The 19,422-nt window shown below is 47.2% G+C and overlaps 2 protein-coding genes across 4 annotated transcripts; both read right to left on the reverse strand.

Moving 5' to 3' along the window:
* Nucleotides 1-298: 298 nt before the first annotated feature.
* LOC101061568 (indian hedgehog B protein-like) lies at nucleotides 299-7,308 on the reverse strand. Its single transcript, XM_003966649.3, has 3 exons — nucleotides 6,263-7,308; nucleotides 3,812-4,073; nucleotides 299-1,834 (listed from the first exon to the last, which is right to left on the reverse strand). Exons 1-3 carry the CDS (start codon nucleotides 6,560-6,562, stop codon nucleotides 1,152-1,154), a joined length of 1,245 nt encoding a protein of 414 aa, XP_003966698.2. The 5' UTR covers nucleotides 6,563-7,308; the 3' UTR covers nucleotides 299-1,151.
* Nucleotides 7,309-8,087: 779 nt separating this feature from the next.
* Nucleotides 8,088-19,276, reverse strand: nhej1 (nonhomologous end-joining factor 1). Of its 3 annotated transcripts, none has more exons than XM_029839701.1 (9): nucleotides 19,120-19,276; nucleotides 18,392-18,542; nucleotides 17,745-17,932; nucleotides 17,451-17,672; nucleotides 17,147-17,285; nucleotides 17,015-17,073; nucleotides 9,089-9,254; nucleotides 8,870-8,979; nucleotides 8,088-8,786 (listed from the first exon to the last, which is right to left on the reverse strand). In XM_029839701.1, exons 3-9 carry the CDS (start codon nucleotides 17,928-17,930, stop codon nucleotides 8,709-8,711), a joined length of 960 nt encoding a protein of 319 aa, XP_029695561.1. In that variant the 5' UTR covers nucleotides 17,931-17,932; nucleotides 18,392-18,542; nucleotides 19,120-19,276; the 3' UTR covers nucleotides 8,088-8,708. The 3 variants fall into 3 exon arrangements, with proteins under 3 accessions (XP_029695561.1, XP_011604658.2, XP_029695560.1); XM_011606356.2 differs by having other exon boundaries at nucleotides 8,870-8,982; XM_029839700.1 differs by having other exon boundaries at nucleotides 8,870-8,982; nucleotides 18,392-18,582; nucleotides 19,120-19,235.
* Between the last annotated feature and the right edge of the window lie 146 nt (nucleotides 19,277-19,422).

Here is a 19,422-nt window from a genome sequence, read left to right on the forward strand (position 1 = left end):
CTGGCGCGTGTTTGTCTAATTTAGGGCCACAGGGCGGCTGCTAGTTTAATTCTGGGGGGGCAAAATTGGACCCCCCCCCCCCCCCCCACACACACACACACACACACACACACACACACACAGTGAGTGATTAGCTAAATATATATTGAACTAACGCCTAATAATAAAGTTCATTCTTATAAAAGTCACACTTTATTCAATAATCTTTGTTTGAAGGTGTCATCCTGCTTTAAATTAATAATCTGAGAAATAGCTGACAAAAAAGTAAAATGTGCATAATAATTTACAGAGAGAGCTCATTTCCACATAATTTAATTTCAAAAATAAATCTTTGGAATATCTCTTCACCCACAATAGCATCAACATGGATTTCTGTAAACAAATAACACTTAAATACACTACTGTATTATTTCCTGTAAAATCTCTATCAAAGAAGTTTTGTCAGAAACAAATGATGCATTTCACTGTGAAAACAACTTTATGTACACACATTTATATCCTGACAATGCTGATGGGGGGTGATCTCAATATTTAAGGGTGTTTTAAATTCACCAACAATGCGTTACATCACTTAAATTATTTAATAAGTTATTTAGTTTGGATTAAAAGGAGAATGGTTTTATGATACATCAAAAAATATCTTTGTGGAATATTTCTATATTTTTTTCCTGAACCAAGATGATTTATTTATTGATGAGTACTTTCTGAAAACAATCATGTTTGTGGTACCTGATATGGAAAAAATGTGATAAGATTGATATATTTTCAGGTTTCCACCATTTTGTCAGCATCACATTTGTTAAAGATATTTAATTTCTTCCTTAAATTATAACTTAAATGTTCAATCATTTTCATTGATGGAGAAAAGTTGAAATCCAATGTTTTCTTCTCTGGAATTTGTGAATAAAGGCTAAAATAAAAAGGTTAAAGAACAATTAATCTGACTTTAAACTGGATTTTAAGGGATTGTCATTTCAGCATCTTCAGGATAACGTCTGAAACGTTGGCGCTTTTCCAGCTGTTACCGTGGCGATTCCATCTGTGTCCGTTCACAGCTTCCGTGCACTGCCAAGAGAACTCCCCCATGGCCTCAGGACGTCCCAGGTGAAGGCAAACGTTCATGAAGACGTTCTCCTGAGTCTTTTCCTGCCTCACCTGGCGCCCTGGGCCACGCCCAGCGGGTGGAACCGCCCCGAGTCCAGCACCTTCCTCCCCAGCCAGTGTAAAATCCGCGAGTACCAGTGGATCCCGTCGCCGTGGCCCCCGGCTGCACCAGTCCATCCGTGGAGCAGCCGGAGCGGCCAGAACGCCCAGTGAGCCAAGGAGTGCTGGTCCACCACCGCATAGCAGGACGCTGCCACGTGGTCCACCACCAGCGTCCCCTGCTGGGTCAGAGGGGCAAAAGCCCCCCTGCCCTCCCTCACCGCGACCCGGGTGATCTGAGAGAGGAACGCCGCGCCGTGGCCCTGTGATACCAACACACACTGTCCCGGGCTGGCGTGACTGGCATAAACAGTCTTGAGGGTGCCTTGAGATGGCTCCGCCCCCTCTGAGCAGTTGCCCTCCGACACAAAGAGCAGGTGGGCAGCGGTGAGCGAGAGACGGGGCCCGGCCCTCGTGTGCAGGGTGTAGAAGAGCTTCCAGGTGCTGGGGTCACGATCCAGGAAGGCCAGGACTTCACTGTAAACCAGCCCAGCAGCGCCGTCGCTGCCCGCCAGGGCAAGGACTCGCTCGCCAGGCCGAAGGTCGCTGATGGACTTTGTCCCGCCGCTCTCCAGGGTGACCAGGGCCTCGCCAGGAAAACAACCTCCAGATTTCGCCGCCACTGAGTGGTCTGAAACACAGAAGCAGGCGGGTCAGAGGGACGTTCCTTAGGTGCGGAAGCCTGGTTCTGACAGCGGCCGCGTACGTTTAGAGAAGGTGTTTTTGTGATTTTCTTCAACAGGTTTCTTTTATTTCCATCTTTCATCAACATTCCTCACTCTCTGTCCGGACTGGTCTTCCATCTGAACCTGAGCACATAAATCTTTTCGCCTCCCTTTTGCCAAATATTGACTCTTTTCATTCCTTCAGCAGCACTGAAGCAACATTCAGGAGACAAAGCTGCTGTTTGCCGTCCTGAGTCAGTGCGTCCAGGCATGTTTGGGAGACAATAACCTCCGAGGAACTTGAAAGTGACACTCGAGGACGTCTCAAGTCTATCTGGGGATAAATATTTGGGGACGGTATGAAAGCCAAGGCCAGGTGATAAGATAAGGCACCTGAAGGAAGAGGGAAACTCGGCTGGTTAATCATCTGACAGGCAACATGTTCAACTCCAGTAGGTCGAAAATGTCTCTTTCATTAAATCCCATAGTCACTTGTTTCTATTAGTTTCCTTCGGGGGTCACGCACGCCAGATTTAATGGAAGTTTTTATCTTTAAAAACCCGGTTCAAATGTGACAAATCCCCGTAACTCCACTTCTTTGCTGCCCTCTAGTGGCGCGGGCACTGCAAGCATCTGCGAGTTAATTCCCCTGGACTTTTGGAATCCCGTGTTCAAGAATTCAGAAGATAATCAGGTGAAAAAAAAGAACAAATCAAGAAAAAAAAGATACCAACTTGATTGGTTGCCCTTCTGATCAAGTCAAGGACTGGGCCCTCGCAACCCGATCTGGGAGGGGAGGAGAGAGGGGAAAGGAAAAAGGAGGGAAAGGGAGAAACAAAGGTGGAAAAAGAAATGAAAAGGGGAAGAGAGAAGTTACCACTCAGTAAATAAATGTGCTGCTTCTTCATTTTCAAGCCATTTTGCTTTTTACGTGTGTGGTTGTGTCAGATGTGTGTTGAGAAGAGGACATGCAGCCTGTGCACAGCATTACTTTAAGGGTTAAGCAAAAACTGAAACGGCGCTACAATTTTAGCCAATAGAGGATAGAGGTGGACTGAAAGATGCTATAAACGACAGAAGCAAATGAAACTCTTTCACATCTATTGTCATCTACACAGAAGAGCTTCAGAAATGTACAGAAACGGCTACATCCCAAACTATAAAGGTTCAGGTAAATATGTCTCACATTCAGCCTCATATTAGCTAGCCTCATATTAGCTAGCCTCATATTAGCTAGCCTCATATTGGCTAGCATCTGGTACAGGCAGCACATATCTGCGACTGCTAACTGTCTCCAACTAAAGAGAAACAATAGCAAGAGTTAGCTTACCTTGCTTAGAGTATATTAGCAACTGCGAGATAATGTCTGCCACACCAGTTAAATAGTAAGCTAATGTCTGTCGCGACCGTCAAACTGTCTGTGCCAAGAATTTAATATTTCTTTAGTTATGATGTCAGAGTTTCCCAACTACAAAGTCTGCAGTTCAAAAGATGACAACCAGCAGATTCTGTGTTTTGTGTGTTATTAGCATTGTTCATGCTACTATTTTTCCTGATTATATTTGAGACATCGTCAGTCCGCTACCGTATAAAGTTGCCGATTTTGCAGAAGAAGCAAATGTTTTGAAGCAAAATAGAGTTTTAACTGGGGAGCCTAAGTGGTGAATATTTGGGGGAGTGGCAGATGAGACAGGAAAGAGGAGGAGCTAGTAAGCACAAGCAACAAGAAGGTTAGCAATTAGGGAAGGTGGAGCAAAACAGGAAATGATGTGAGGAGGTTCAGGGAAAAACTCTTTTGGAATCTTTTGGAGTTCCTAAACAATCTCGCCACCTTCGCTGCTAAAAGCTAAACTACCTCCAACATGGTGAGTTCACTGCTGCGTTTGGATTAGCTCAGAGAGGAAGCGAGAGCTCTTGTGCAGACAGCGGTGCGGCATCCTTACCGGACTTAACGCTACAGTGGATGTGCGCCTTGGACTCGTAGTAGACCCAGTCAAAGCCTGCCTCCACCGCCAGGCGAGCCAGCATGGCGTATTTGTTCCGATCGCGGTCCGATGTGGTGATGTCCACCGCCCGACCCTCGTAGTGAAGCGACTCCTCTGAGTGGTGTCCGTCCTCGTCCCAACCCTCAGTGACTCGAAGACGGACCCCAGGCCACAGGTTCATCACGGAGATGGCCAGAGAGTTCAGCTTATCTTTGCAGCGCTGCCGAAACACACACACAGATGCGCCCCTAAAAACTCCAGCAGCATGAGAAAATAGTGCCGACTATTCTGTGAGCTAACGACATTCTGATTTGTCGAAACCATGTTTAACCCCGAGCCTGGTTGAGTATTGGGTCTTTGGACAAGGTCACACAGCTGAGTAGCGTTGGAAGAATGACCTCGAGGGGGCGCTGCTCAGTCATCAAAAATGGCAACAAATGGCGATTTAACTCAAAATATAGCGTTATAACTCAAAATATACCTGAAGATAACATATTGGGGAGTGGTTCAGCTGTCGCCTGAGCATCCGTCCCGATACGTTTGAGCATTTTCTTCTGTAGGTCTCCCTGATTCTGCGGTCCTAGAGGGTATTATGGCTCCTTCGATGTTGCATGAACGACCAACCCATCCAAATCAGGGGATATCATGCTCATTTCTTAACGCAAACATTCGGTTTGCGGCCCTAGGGGGCGTCTCATCGACTCTTCCCCCCGCAGCCTCTGAATGCGGCCCTCAGTGATGCGGCGTTTCATAAATCTCGGCCCATTAAAGACTGAAAAGTGGGATTAACGCTATAAATGTCTCTCCGTGTTGGCTGTGATAAGAATAGCTCGGCCACAGATGCCTTTTCACTGTGTCCACTGTGGATTTGAACCTCCTGTGTTTTCCCTCCGCGGTCAGGGCAACGAGCTGGACGCCATAAATCAGACGATAGATTCTGTTGGTTTTCCTTTCAAGGTGCAGGGCGGATCGACGGGGGTTTCTGGGGGGGGGGGGGGGGGGGGGGGTTGAACTATACAAACCCCTGGCTGAGTAAACATTTGACTCCGCGCGTCTGTGCGCACCTCTGCGCTGCAGAAGAAATGGTCCGGACTCTTTAATAGTCTTGATCGACCCAAAATGACAAATAAAATGAGTTAAAACTGGAAATAAATGTTGAAGCTCGAGCTCGAGAGAATGAATTTTAACACTGTGTGGAAACAGGCGCGCCCGTGTGCGGCGCGCAGCGCCTCGAAACGTCCAAAAGTTGAGGAAAAAAGTGAGGAAAAGAGGTGAAAAGATGCGGTGTCTGTAATTAAAGCCTCGGCGCGAGCGGAGCCGCTATTTTAAACGCAAAAATCACACGGAACAGTAAAAGACAAACGGAGGGCTGTCTCCTGCGGGCCGGAGCTCGTAAATTGTGCGCGGCTTGCTGTAAAAAGTGTTGGAAAACACGTGTTTCTGTGTCTCCTTGCTTTCAATTGCTCATTTCCCTCGCGCCGTCGTGCGTTTCCGTGCGCCACATCAACAAACGAAGGTGGCTTCGGATGTTGTGGCGCTTGAATCGAGGTCTCAGCTCCCATTTTGGCGTCTCTGCGCAGGTAAACCGGGTTGACTTTTTGCAGTGCGCGCACCGAGGTGACAGCTCCAGACGGCGAGGGCGCGCTTTCGCTCCCCCCACGTGGGTCTCTGGACGCAAGCGCCGCGGCTCGGAGAGGAAGCCCGCGGTCACAAGAGGCAGATATAAATACTTTATTCCTGGGGAAACGAGGAGTCAAATAAATTCCACCCGCGGCCACATCAATGACGGTGTCGTAAAAATTTTTGACAGTCCAAAAGGCGACTGTTAAGTCTGGCCAGTCGGGCTAAAAACGACAACGGTAAACATGCGCACACGCGTGACCCGGGCTCTGACCAAATGGCTGTTTTTTCCACCAAAAACACGCCGCGAGACAGAGGACATAGTGTTTTAATTAAAAGCCTTCCCTTTGAGACGGGGGTCGCACAGTGGACCTCTGAGGGTTCACACGGAGCTCTGATTCACGCCGGTCACCTCACCGCGCTGTGTCAACACGCCGCGAGGCTCCGAGCCCGGACTGAGGAGCGGATTGTGCAAAACAGCAGTTATCAGCTGCGAATTCCTCCACTTCTCCGAAGTAGAATTTTTTTTTTTACTTCTCGAGAAAAGCTTGGAAGCCCGCAGAGGTCAGCGGGGCGCTGGGAGCGCGAGCTGCTGAAGCAGCGTTCTCAGAAATCACCGGAAAATGCCCGAGTTGTTTGGTAATTTCTTCACCTCGAGTCGACACGAAAGGCAGAGAAGATAACCGCGTCCACGTGTTTCGGGTCTGGCCAAAGTGCGCCAATAACGCGCAGGTTTGATTGCGGGGAAAAGCCCAGGCTGAAAGGCACAGCGGTAGCCGAGCGGGTTACCTGTGTCATCATGCGGTCTGCACCTGTGTTCTCCTCATCCTTAAAGATGATGTCGGGGTTGTAGTTGGGGGTGAGCTCCTTGAAGCGCTCAGAGTTCCGGGTTATTTTCCCTTCGTACCTCCCGCTGGCCCCCAAAGTCTTCTCGGCCACGTTGGGGCTGAACTGTTTATAGGCGATCGGGACCAGCTTCCGTGTCGACCGTCTCTTTCCGTAGCCTCGACCCGGCCCGCAACCCTCACTCACCGGGGAGAGGAGAAAGGCGCACCCGAGGAGGTACGTCACCAGCGTTGAGAGCAGCATTCCGTCCCGGGACCGCTTGTAACCCCCTAATTGGATTTCTTTTGACGTGGGTGGGTGTCTCCTGGGGAATTTTAAAGTCTGGCTGACGGAGCAGGACTCAGTCCGGAGTCCCAAAAAGCGGCCATTCCCGGCGCGTAAAAGTGGCCAGTGCGCCGCTCCTGTGAACCTGTCCCCTGAGCCGCCGACGCGCTCCTGTCCCGAGTGTTGGCGGAGATTGGGGCATAAATAGGCGAGGTGAGTTTATCTTGGCAGACAGGTTCAAAGCTGTCTGTCCATGTCAACGCTGTGAGAAAACGCGCCCAGACAGACAGACGGCCTGAGAGACAGACAGACGCGGAGGCGCGCGGCGCGCAGTCTGTTGGGCACGGCGGTCAAAGGGTGTCCCCGCAGCGGTTTCTGCCTCTCGGGTATGTGCTCAATGCGTCCCTGTGGCACAGGCGGAGATGGGAGAGAGCCGACTGGTGCGCGGATGAGGTGCGGGCAGAGGGAGACCGCGCCCAGCCAGACCTGCCCTCCGCTCCGCTCCTCTCCTCCCACCGGGGTAGCACACGGGGCCCGCGGCCGCCTCCGTCTGTTTATTGTGTGCCGGAAGAAAGGACAAACACCCCAGCCACGAGACTGGACTGTGGTGCGCGCGCCAGCCGGCTCTGTCCTTTGGACCCTCGTCTCGAGACACGCGAGCCGCGGCGGTGACGAAACAGCCTTTACTACAGGTGAGAGCCTCGCTGTGCACGCGCGCAATCGCGACGAGGCCCCAATTTATTTCGTTGTCCTCCATTACCCAGAAGCCACCAGGGCAGCAGCGCACGAGGGCACAAACGCAACACCAACATTGGAAATTCCTCAACGATTTATGGATCTTAAGTGACATTACTGAAGTTTTACTGCGATTATTGCGGTTTAGTTACATCAGAGTCACAGCGAAGCATCAAAATAATCTGCACTCTTCACCATAAACAGGGCCATTATTATCATTAAAGACAGTGAGGTCACATGACACCAACCTGACAACACAATGCCACAACACAATCGAAATCGAGGATGTTTATCTGTTTGTACTGCAGGATTTTTAAAGCAACGTTCAGGAATTTCTGTTTGTTCCGTGAACATGTGTTAAATAAATGCACACCTAAAATCTGGGACACTTTCTGGATTCTCACGCATTGATATTGACAGTTTTTACACGCTGCAAACTGATAACAGCAGACGTGAGTGATAGGACATAAAGGCAGCAGCACAGCCTGGGGGGACATAAACATCAGAGGTTTAACTTTTAAAATCACACTTTTAAAATATTTTTCTGCAAAACAAAACCCAATTTGAATTTGAGATTTAGAATCTGAACCAGTAAAACAGGACATGAAAGTTAGGAAGGAAGAAAAATTAGTTCTGAGGAACTGCTGTGTGAAACAGTGCTGATCTGTCTGGGAAGTGTTTTAAATCTTTAACGGAAGGATTTTCGAATTACATATCAGGATTTGACAGAAACAAAATTCTTTCTGATAAAGAAAAAATGAGAATTTGACTTCAATATTTATTTTCCATTATAAAATATACTGTACAGGTGATTCTCAGGAGAATGATGCCAAACGAAAGTGTTCTGGATGTGTACTGATATGACCTGACAAACCAACCTTTACAATTCTTTACAACAATGAATGTTCTCCCCCCCCAAAAAAGGAAGTTTGATGGGTTTAGAATCAAGGGTACACAGGTGATCCACACAACCACTGAGAGCTGATCACATGACCCCATTTTCAGGAAGGGTTGTCACACACAAACTCTGGAGGCAAACAGCGACTTCTCGACTCTATCTTCAATAGCATTCCCGGGATGCTGCAACACCTTGAGTCAACATCTCGCCGAGCTCTGAAACCAGCCGTCGGCTCATTATCGCTCCGCTCGTTCATCCCTCTGAACTTCAAAGAGGAGCAGCTGACACAGAATCTGCTTTTTTTCTGATTTTATTCACGCGACTACAAGACATCAAAGTGTAATTTAACGGTTTTTATTTCCGTCACCCCTTTAAAAACTAAAACTAAAAGTCTCGATGTAGAATTTACATTTTAAAATATAATTACAGCTTCAATCTAAAGGAATCAATAAGATGCCCACTGAAGTGGAGCCAGGATCTTAAAGGGCGCCCTCATCTGAACAGTCCAACCTTCTTCTTCTTTGGTTTGGAGGACGCTCGCTCGGCAGGGTCAGACGGGAGCAGGGGAACCTGCAGGGGACAGAGAGAAGCTGATAAAAAGGAGGGATTTTTCCATGAAACCTTCATTTTCTGACAGAGTCCATCTATCGCACCTGTTTCGTGGGGGTTCTGTCGGCCATCTTTGATTCCTCGGCGTCCGCCTGCGGGCTCTGTCTTTGCTGTTTGTCCTCACCTGTCTCAGTGGTGGTCACACCTTCTGCGACTGCTACATACAGACGGCATTTACAAAAAAACGGAGGAAGAAGAAATCGTCGTGTTGTGAAGCTGCGAAACACCACAGGATGTTTTCCAGACTCCGAATCCAAACAGACCTTGAGGCGAGACGTCCGCGTCTTCGGCGGCCGGCCGCTCCTCTTCCGACAATTTGCGTTTCCTTCTTCGAGAGTTGCTGTGTTGGACGACGGCCGCGTACAGGTTCTGCAGGTCGGCGTGGAAGTTCAGAACCAGCTGCTGGTCCGAGCTCAGCAGAGGAAGAGTCTGAGTAGGAGAGGAAGAACAGGACAGTTGGATCAATATCCTGACTGAACAATCAGAAATCACAAGAAACCCCCCAAAAAAGATGATGCTGACTCCTGAGAGTGGAGAAAGACATTTTAACTAAATCTTTTACATTAACATAGAGAAATCTGACTCTGATTTGGTGGGGTTATCAATATATTGATATATTTATCAAGACTAATATTTACATTTTCCCCATCGGTTTTTCTGTCAGTCACAAATTCTTTCAAACACCTGAAAATCAGCCACTTTTCCATTTTTGAGACCTAACTAAATGACTGAAGGGACGAAATCTGAACCCAGTGCCTTTCAGCCACCAATCCCCGATTGAGCCAAAGCCAATCAATCAATCACTCAGAGTGTTATGGCCCCGCTGTCGGAGTCACAGGTCCGAGGTGTTATGCTGGGTGCGTCGGAGCCACGATAAGCCTCAAATCAAAGCGGCATTATTGGCACAGCTGACCACAGGTGGAGCGTGAGCCAGAACAACTGCAACACACACACACACACACACACACACACACACACACACACACACACAGACAGACTCAACCACAGGCCTGACAGATAAGGGCGCGTGTAAACTCCTGCGACATTATGCAAACGCACGGCCGCTGCATAGAAAAACACTGGCCGTTCACTAAATCCTTCTTTTCTTCCACCGACGGAGAGGACAAACTCTCCAAATTAGCTCCTCAAATATTGACCAGGAGAAATTGGTGGTCTCCCGCTCGCTGTCAGAGCAGAGGGGCTCCTAAACACACTGTGGTCGGGTTTCGAGGTTTCCCATTGATTTATTTTTGTTATTTGTTTGTTCAAATATCGTAAAAATAAATGCAAATCTCTGGTGAGGCTTAGTTCTGCTTTGGGCACAGAGAAACCAATGTGCGGAGGGCGAGAGACAGCAGCAGAAAGCTCACCTTATTCTCTCGTTTCCTACCCCCCTCCCTCATCTCATAATGATGCCTGATCATTTGATTTGAATTTGTTCGCTCCGGCTAAAGTTCTAGCATCAACCTAACGTTTCTGACATTCAACCAGGAAAGAAACGGAGCGACAACTTGGGGTCGTCACGTGACACAATGTTCCCCTGACAATCAAATCACAAGTGGGACATTTGGGGGAATATGGAGGTGGGTCCCCCTCCGTGTGGCGTCGTGTTTACACAGACAAGTTCTGGAGGGCGGATGCCGAGCAGGATTTGACTCCATGTGCTACGTTGTCATTGGACTTTTCCATCATTGACTTTACCTCCTGCTCAGAGAGCCTAAAATAATCCCATCAAATTCCAGTGTTTTGGTGAACAAACCCTCTTTCACGTGCTTGATACAGAATGCACGTTGAGGGTTTTAATGTTGATGTGTATTTTTATCCAGGTTGTCAGAGCAGAGCTTCCGTAATGGTCTGTATTTTAGGAAAGGTACAGAAATGGCCGCGGGGTATGAGCCCGGTGATGAGGCGACGGCTATGTGCTGCTGCCCAGAGAGGAACGCCAGAGACGGGGAATAAAAAGGCGATTGCAGAAGGTCAATAACCTCTCGCTTGTTGCGTCGAGCTGAGTGGCTCTCTGGAAAGATCCTCCAGAATGCTGCGAAAGAACAAAGTCCTACAGCAGCACAGGAGGAGGGGGAGGACCCTCCTGGTGGCCACGCCCCCAAACCTCAGGCCCCACAGCAAAGCTCAGTGTGTGTGGAAGGTGATGAGAGAAAGGGGAAAGTTGTTGGTGTTTCTCTATTATTAGCAGGTAAACAACTCTCTTTTTTTTTTTGGATGGGCTGCTGCTGCTGATGGGAGGGGTGGGGGTGGGGGTGGGGCTTCTGGTGCCAAAGAGTCTCACACCCCCCTCCTCATATCTGCCACCGACCTAGTGTTTGCTCTCGACCTCGCTCTCCCTCGCCGTGACCTCAGTTTCCCCATCCTGAATCCAAGAGCGAGGCTATCCGCACAAGAAGCCCCGGGGTGGGCGGGGCTCCAGGTCAAGTCCTCGGGACCTCCTGTGGGAGGTCAGGAAGAGGAAGGGATCCTCCTTTGGACAGCCCTGAATACAGGTGCTAATTACCTGTCCACCAATCATCAGGCTGTCCTGTGTCACACTCCAGAGAATCACAGAGGAATGCTGGAGTTGGAAGTGTGCTGTCAGGGTTTGACTAGAGCAGGGGTCGGCAACCCAAAATGTTGGAAGAGCCATATTGGACCAAAAAAACAAGAAACAAATCTGTCTGGAGCCGCAAAAAATTAAAGCATTATATAGGGCTTATAATAAAGGCAACACATGCTGTAAGTGTCTATATTAGCTATATTAGCCTAATTTCCAAATGATAAGTAGGCTACAAATACATAATGAGCATTCATGATGAAATGTTTATTTTCCCTGCAGCGCATCCTGGAGAGAATGAGGCACCACGTGGCCGCTCTGCTGTAGATGGAGCTTTAAGTTTAACTTCCATTATAATGAGATGTTGAAATTAAATATTTATTATACACATTTATACAGCATTGGAAAACTTTAAGAATGTTTGTCACGTTTTTCCTCCTACAGAAATTATATTAAAACAATTTCCATTTTCATATTTTTGAAAAAGCTCCAGGGAGCCACTAGGGCGGCGCCAAAGAGCCGCGTGCGGCTCCAGAGCCGCGGGTTACCGACCCCTGGACTAGAGCATAAAAAGATCACTGTGACACTCTAATTTGATTGCCATGCGACGCGTGCGTTCACAAATGAATGGTTTCCATGGCAAGTCTGCCAGAAAAGCCCTCTGAATGGCTTCAGGACGTCGGTATGAAGGCCAAAGGTTTATTGTTTTGGGCTGCTTTCTCGAAACATTACAGTAATGTGGATCAAATGCCAACGAGGATTAAATATTAACATTTTTGTGACTTTCTCATGTCTCTGCCAATGCTAGAGCAGGACATGTGTGTCAACCAGAGTTCAAAGACGGCTGAATAACAAAAGAGTCAAACAGTATTTTTAGCTGCTCACAGCCCACGAATAACGCCGAGACACCGAGGAGAAGAAAGAGGGTTCAATGTGACCACGTGACACGAAACCGCATGACATCCTCCTGAGCCCTGATTCCTGTTCTTCTGCAGGTTCTTGTAGGAACGGAGCCTCAGCTGGAGCCAGAAGGCTGCTTTTCTAAACGCTACAGCTGGCCGCGCACACCGTTGTGTTGTGTCTACATTTATTGGCCCGACAGCATATTTGTCCTCTCCGAGCGGTAACTTTAGCGGCGAGAATGATTCAACGCCGACCTTCACATGTTTTTCTCACCAAAAAACGAAAATATAAATAGATGTCGGGTGGCAGATTGGGGGTGTAGAGCGACTGGTGCGTGTACGAGGGGAAAAGTGGGACTGCTGCGGGGACCGCGCTGGCTTCAGCTCAGTTGCAAGGCCGCTAGGTAGGAAGGAATGTTTCGTCTGCAGCGTTCACGTGCCGTCAAAGAGCCGCAGCTGGCGTCCCGAGCGCTCTGCTCTCATGTCGATCACAGGCTGGTGATGTCTTTGCGGGACGCCGCACTTGGCCCGTCCAGTCTGGGGTTCGGCACGGCGGCCGGGCAGCTGAAGAGGGGGAGCAGCCAGGCCACAGAGGCCTTAATTACAGAGGCGGAGCAGGGACAACCCTGTGGAAACTGTGTGCAACTGACAGATGGCACAGGAGGGGGAGGAGCTACCATTAACGAGGTCCCTGGAACCATTCCAAGAGTTGTTTACTTTCCGTTTCACCGGCAAAAACGTCAGTAAACTAAACCAGCTCCACACGTGTTATTTAACACGACCAAGGAGGCTCAAAATTTAGAGTTCAATATCACGTTCCACCTCCAAGCCTCACCTTCTCAGCACCCAGGCCCTGAATTCCTTAGGTATGTGAGATAAAGAGCTGCTCGCCGCTGTTTACCAGAGCAACAGTCAATCATTTACCAGCAAGAAGGGAGGCCACCATCGCTAATTCCCCCATTTTCTGTCATAAACCGATAAGAGCTTCACAATAAAACCTGAACAGAACATTGACAAGAGTTAGGAGCTAAACTGTTTTTGACACGCACTTTAGAAGCTTCCTCACATTTTGCCCCTGTCATGTTAGCAGATCCGATGCTCAACAATAAGATGAAAACGCAACCACACAAGTTCGCTCTCTTTAATCTTGGGAGGGCTTCTGGTCAGATATCGTCGAAACGCTCGAGCCTACAATCAATCTATGCACATCTCCTGGCAGGGGAAGTTCAATAAGGACACAGCAGCGAGATTAAATGCCAAAAAAAGACAATTAGAATGTTTGATGTTTCAGACAAAATAGCGCCTTCTGGTGGCACTGTGTCATTAAAGCACAGAATAAAGGGCAAACGTTGACCCGTCCCCCGAGCTAAGGTTGGTAAGGTTGCAAATTCGCATGCGATGTTTTTCGAGATGAAAGAAGCATGATGGGATATCATTTAGATCGACCTGGACTCCACCCAATTACAGGATCGAGACCCAGGACTAAATTAAGACCTGCACTCAGGCTTCAACCTTGGAGACCCGTTTGGCCGCTGAGAGTCAAAGTGTGTATTTTGGAATCCGCCGATGTTTCCTACCCTGCACTTAGCTCTGGGTATCTGCTTGAACAGATATTAGTATTTGACTCCTTCTGCTCTGCCAGGATGGAATTCATGTGGTGCGACTAAAATTTGGGTAATAATAGGAGAGACTTCCAAATTTGGAACCCATCAACCCAGCGAGGCAACATTTTGGTTCATTATACGGCTCTGCACTCAAGCGCGGCGTTTCGGTCAGCGGTGGCCACTAATTGTCATGTTGTTGCACTGCCGCGCGGTCACATGGAAGCCGCCGTCCCAGGAAGCGGCACCGTTACTTAACGGTGACAATTCAATTCCGATCTGTCAAGAGTGACGCTGCTGCTGGACGCTCATGCACGAGAGCATTCCGAGGCGTGCAACACCAACACACACGGACAAGTGGGAAAAGAGCCGTGATGGAGGATTTTATGGACATTTCTCAGTTGGAACTGTTAACATAAATAACTGTAAAACTGAGAAGTTAAGGACATAAAGTGAAAGAGTGAATCTGTGTGGTGCTGGAGCACACACACTGGCAGTGTTGTACCTGCAGCCTGGTCTGCCCGATGATGTGGACAATTCTAAAGGTGAATGCTGAAGGGATTTCCAGCTTGTTTTATAGCCTCCCGGAGCTACAGCAAGTGACATGGAGCCAGTGGAAAGCGCCATGATCGTTTCTCATCAACACTGCAGAACATGTTTGACTGACAACCACATATCTGCATCCCAAAAACCCCTGGGGTGCAGACAGAAAGGGCAGCACAGCAGGAGGGTGCAAGAGCAGCGTGTCAACACTCAGAACTTTTGCACGCACAGCTTAATCGAGCTATGCTCAAAACTCAGCATCTTGTCGGTGTTTGTTCGTTCTGCCGGTTCAGATGCAACGGAGAAAATCAGATAACTAATGAGGACATGTCCTCCTCGACACTAGGTGGCGATAGGTATAGTTCCAGCAGGTTAATACGACCCAATTTCTGGTTGACATATGGTATCAGATACAAAACAACCGGATTCAGGCAGCAGACCAGCATTTCGAACAACAGTAAGATGGATAATCTTACTTTTTTCCCCCATCATGTATATAATGTACATAATGTAAGAATTACTTATTGTGCAGACAACATGCACGCTATCCTCTGTGGTCATGTTGATGTTGAGAGATGTTTTTATTGCAGGGTCATATGCCAGTGTGGCCACTGTGGAGCACGGGCATGTGCGCGGCGTTAAGACGTATACATGACGGAGAAAATCGATTTCCAATCACATTATCTGGGTATCTTAACTGGATAAGACGGACTCCAATATTCATCAGACTAACGTGTTTACACACACTTTAACTGTCCTGTTGGGGTTGGAGTAAGACAACTTTTTGTTTGTTTTTCAAGAGTCCTGTAAACGTATGAACTGCTTGTGACCTCCTGATTGACTTGGTGCTCATTAGTGTACCAGACAGACCATCGTCTCATCACCAGGAAAACATCTTCGGGGTGAATCAGTAATCCCTCCTGTGTGTTCTGGTCACCTCCGCCTGCTCTTCTCGGTCCGGAGGACCAGCAGCTCTATTCTGAGTGGTTCCTCACTCAACGCTCAGGGAACAACAACGATGGAGTGAACCAACTGACGGTGTGTGACCCCACTTTAGGGTCACATTTTACCTCCTCAACTCCAGGACAAGAACCTTCAGAGTGGCTGTATTCCAGCTGGGAACCACGACCTCAGTACGGAGGATTTAATCCCCACCCTGACCTCTTCCCATTCTCCATACAGCAGAAGAAGTGTAACAGGTTGACCTGGACTTGAAGTTTACCTCAAGTAGACAGTTGAGATGTACACGAACCAGCATTACATCCAGGACAGCATAAAGACCTGGGCCTGTTCCCATAGAGACGGGAGCCGAGGGAGGCACAACACAAGTGCAAACAAGCACACACACAGGCATGCAAAGGCCATAGCCTGGTAGATAAATACTGCAAGCACACGACAAATGCCTGCGCGCACACGCACACACCCACACACCCCTGTCCCAGTGTGTGCGATTCTATTGAAGAGTCCCGGAAACATTCTTCCCAGACGTGTTTTATTTCAGTCCGGACTTTAGTCTGGAGGTGGCCTCGTCTCAGCCCGGTGGAATTTGCCACGAGTAAGATTTTGATCGACACAGCGCAACAATTTATGCTTTGGTGTCTGACAGTCTGTCTGATTCCCAGGCCAACAATGTGATAGCGCAGTGTGACCGTCCTTGAGGGAACTTTTCAGGATTATTAAGGACATGCCCTGAGACTGTTCCCAGCACCTGAAGACAGACTCCGTCCCGTGTTGTCCCGTCCGACTACTCTTAGTTCGGGCTTGGCGATCTCGATTCAGGATCGTGAGTTCACGAATCGGAATTCAAACAAAGAATCAAGTGAATCACTAATATTCAACGCACCTCACAGTTATTATATTACAAGTGCTTTTTCAGTTTTTTAAATATGTTGCTTACAAAGTCAAATAATGTAAATTATATTTTATGTTAATACATTTTGTTGTTAAGTTTCAATTAATCAAGTTTATTCAATCAGAATGCTTCCTAGCTGGCCACATCAGGAAAATATATATATTGTGATAAATATCAAGATCAATCAATATGGAGAAAAATGATGTGATTTTTTTCTTTTAAACTAGTTGACACATCAAAAAGGCATTAAAATCACACTTGTTTTCTCACTTTGATACAGTTGACAACCTAAATAAACATATAAGTGCCTTGTTGCTTTGATTACGTTTTTCATAGATAATGTTCCTCTTTGTTTACAATTAACTGCAAAAATGAGACTTTAATTTAACAAGTCAAGCAAGTGAAATGAGCCAGAGGTGAATACAGTCTGGGCAGGAGTCCGCAGACACCACCAGAAAATTCCACAGGTTGATCTGAAATGCAGAGTCGATCAATCAGACTCTCACACTCACAGAAAGAGTTGAGGGGAGAGGGGTGACGAAGGAGTCACAGGTGAGAAATTCCACACATTAACGCAGTAAACACACATCCACACACAGAAAAGTTCCACCCGTCATCTCCAGGAAGCGTGTTTCGGTGAATCATTTGTCAGGTGGAGAGACGGCCTCAGCAAAGAGCTGAGAGAGCTGTGGTGTGTGTGTGTGTGTGTGTGTATGTGTGTGTGTGTGTGTGTGATGATCCCTCACCTTTGCCATGAAGTCATTCCTGAAGGTCTGTTCCTCAAACACACTTGTCTGCAGCCGCTCTGTTGCAAATACACACATTCGTTAAAAACTCGTGATGAAAATTGACACATAACCGTGTGCATGTGTGTGTACCTCTGCTGAGTGAGGCTCCGTTCTCTTTGTAGTCCTGGATCTCAGCATCCTTCCTCACCAGCAGGTCTTCCAGGTCCATCACCTGCCGCTGCAGCAGGTGGTTCATGGCCAGCAGTGGGCGCACCAGCTGAGCACATGCCTGAAAACAAAAACTTTCATAGTCACTGCATCAAGGTTTTTCCACTCAAATCAATAAACTCTTTGATGTAACCTTAGAACAACTGCAGAGTAATAATGCCAAAAATTTAGAAATTTTAGCTGTGTTGTGTATCTTGGTCATAAACTTCTGGAATGTGGATCGTACCACAGTGACGGGTGAAAGGCTGCAGTGAAACTCCCAATAGAAAGGCAGTCCTGCCAGTTCACTCTTTAGTTTCACTCTCAGGTTGCCGTCATCCTGCCGTATCAGAGAAATCTGGGCGCCACCATCAGATTGACTGTCACTTCCTGACAGACAGGGCCGTGCCACCTGACACAGGTGGGTGAAGAAGGCTTCGACGGGGGCTCGCAAACGTCTGTTGAGTTCCTGAGAGATAGGGAGTTAATTTAGCAACAAAAAGCGGTGAACTTTGATTTGATTCCAGCTAATCCTTTACACCTGCGCCCTCTTCTGGATGTCCAGTGAACCTGCTCGCTCCTCCCACACACAGTGGGTGTCAGTCAGCAGGAGGTGGTACGTGGTTTCACCAAACCAGCTTTTGGTGAGCAGCTGGCAGCCGCTAATGTTCATGGGAAGCCAGGGAAGCTGCAGCAGGACTTCAGACGCAGCCTCACCAGCCTCCATCGCTGCATGGAAACAAAATTCTTCACTGACACGTGACAGGAAAAACTGAAATATTTTTGATTTAAAAATCTGAAACAGATGTTTTGTGAAATTCTAAAAAAAAAAAAATCTAACAAATCATAAATGGAAAAAAATCAATAGTACAATTGACTGGATAAATATATACAAATATTTTAAAGGCCAACATTTAAAAGAACATAAAGATTATACAGCGGTACTTGCAAATGTAAAATCACATTGCCTCCTTAACTCCCAGTATCAGCTGCTAAGGATCATGGGTAATGAAGTATGTTGACTCAGGAGGCTTTTAATGCAAATGCTGATTTTTATTTTCTGCAATGTCCATACCACATCTCCAGAGGGACTCAAAACTTTATACTCGACATGAGTGAAGAAATCAAACTGGTTTGATGCGTTGTGAAATTCTCCTTGAACATTTTCTATTTTCTCTCATCACTCACCTCTGAGGAATGCACCTCTAAAAGCCTGGACTTAGATGATGGGCCCTGCAGGCACCCTCCCCAGCCACATAATCACCGCCCTGCAGGAGAGAAACCGCAGCCACAGCTCCTGCGGGTTGCCCCGGCTCCTCTCTGCTGATCCGTAATGAGGCTGTTCCAGAAATAAAACAAGGTGTTTCTCTTCTCCTCTTCTAACAATTTGGAAATAGCAAAGTTATCAAACTGGCCACTGCGAAAGAAAGCAGCAGTCTCCATTTCCAATTTAAAGTCAATTTGGCCCCGTGAACATTGACAACGCTTTCCTTGTTGGTCTTAAGAAGACCACCATGACATAAATAATATAAAAACACCGACAATCACAAAATAACATTGGTATTAGAGGAGTATATCATCATTGACTCACAAGTTCAAGCTAAATAAAACGCAACGGCAAAGTCACACAAAACTCCATTTCAAATGCTACACATTTTAACTTTCATTCCGTATAAAAGGATTTATGTCGCGTGATGAGAAAAGTTCTTTTTTTAAATTTTATTCCCGTAATTGGTGAAAAAGGAGATTTGTCCGCCTTTGACTCAATTCAAAACAGTACTCGGCATGAAAGAAAATTTGTGTTTCTGTAAATGTGCAGCAATGAAACCGCATCGGTCGCTGTTTTTTTTATTTAGTATAAAAACGGATACATTATAATTTGTTTATAAATATCACAAAGAAAAGAAAAATAATACCTTAAAATGCCAGCGTTTACGCCAAAGAAATGTACACTTCCTGTCGCAGAGCAACAAGTCTAACGCCGATGTGAAACAGAGGATTTCAAAAAGGTTCCGCTCAAAAAAAATATTCAAGCCTGCGCGCTCTTCCTACCTACCTACCTACCTACCTACCTACCTACCTACCTACCTACTTTTTTAAAAGGAGGGAAAAAAGTAGAAAAAAGTAGCTTATAGTCCGGATGTCTGTGTAGATTCTCAATCATCCAGGTCATTGTATCCAAGGTAGTTTTCTCTGTCAACTGGACTGAGTTTCTTCTC

The sequence above is a fragment of the Takifugu rubripes genome, chromosome 8, assembly GCF_901000725.2.
Source record: "Takifugu rubripes chromosome 8, fTakRub1.2, whole genome shotgun sequence".
Taxonomy (NCBI): Eukaryota; Metazoa; Chordata; class Actinopteri; order Tetraodontiformes; family Tetraodontidae; genus Takifugu; species Takifugu rubripes.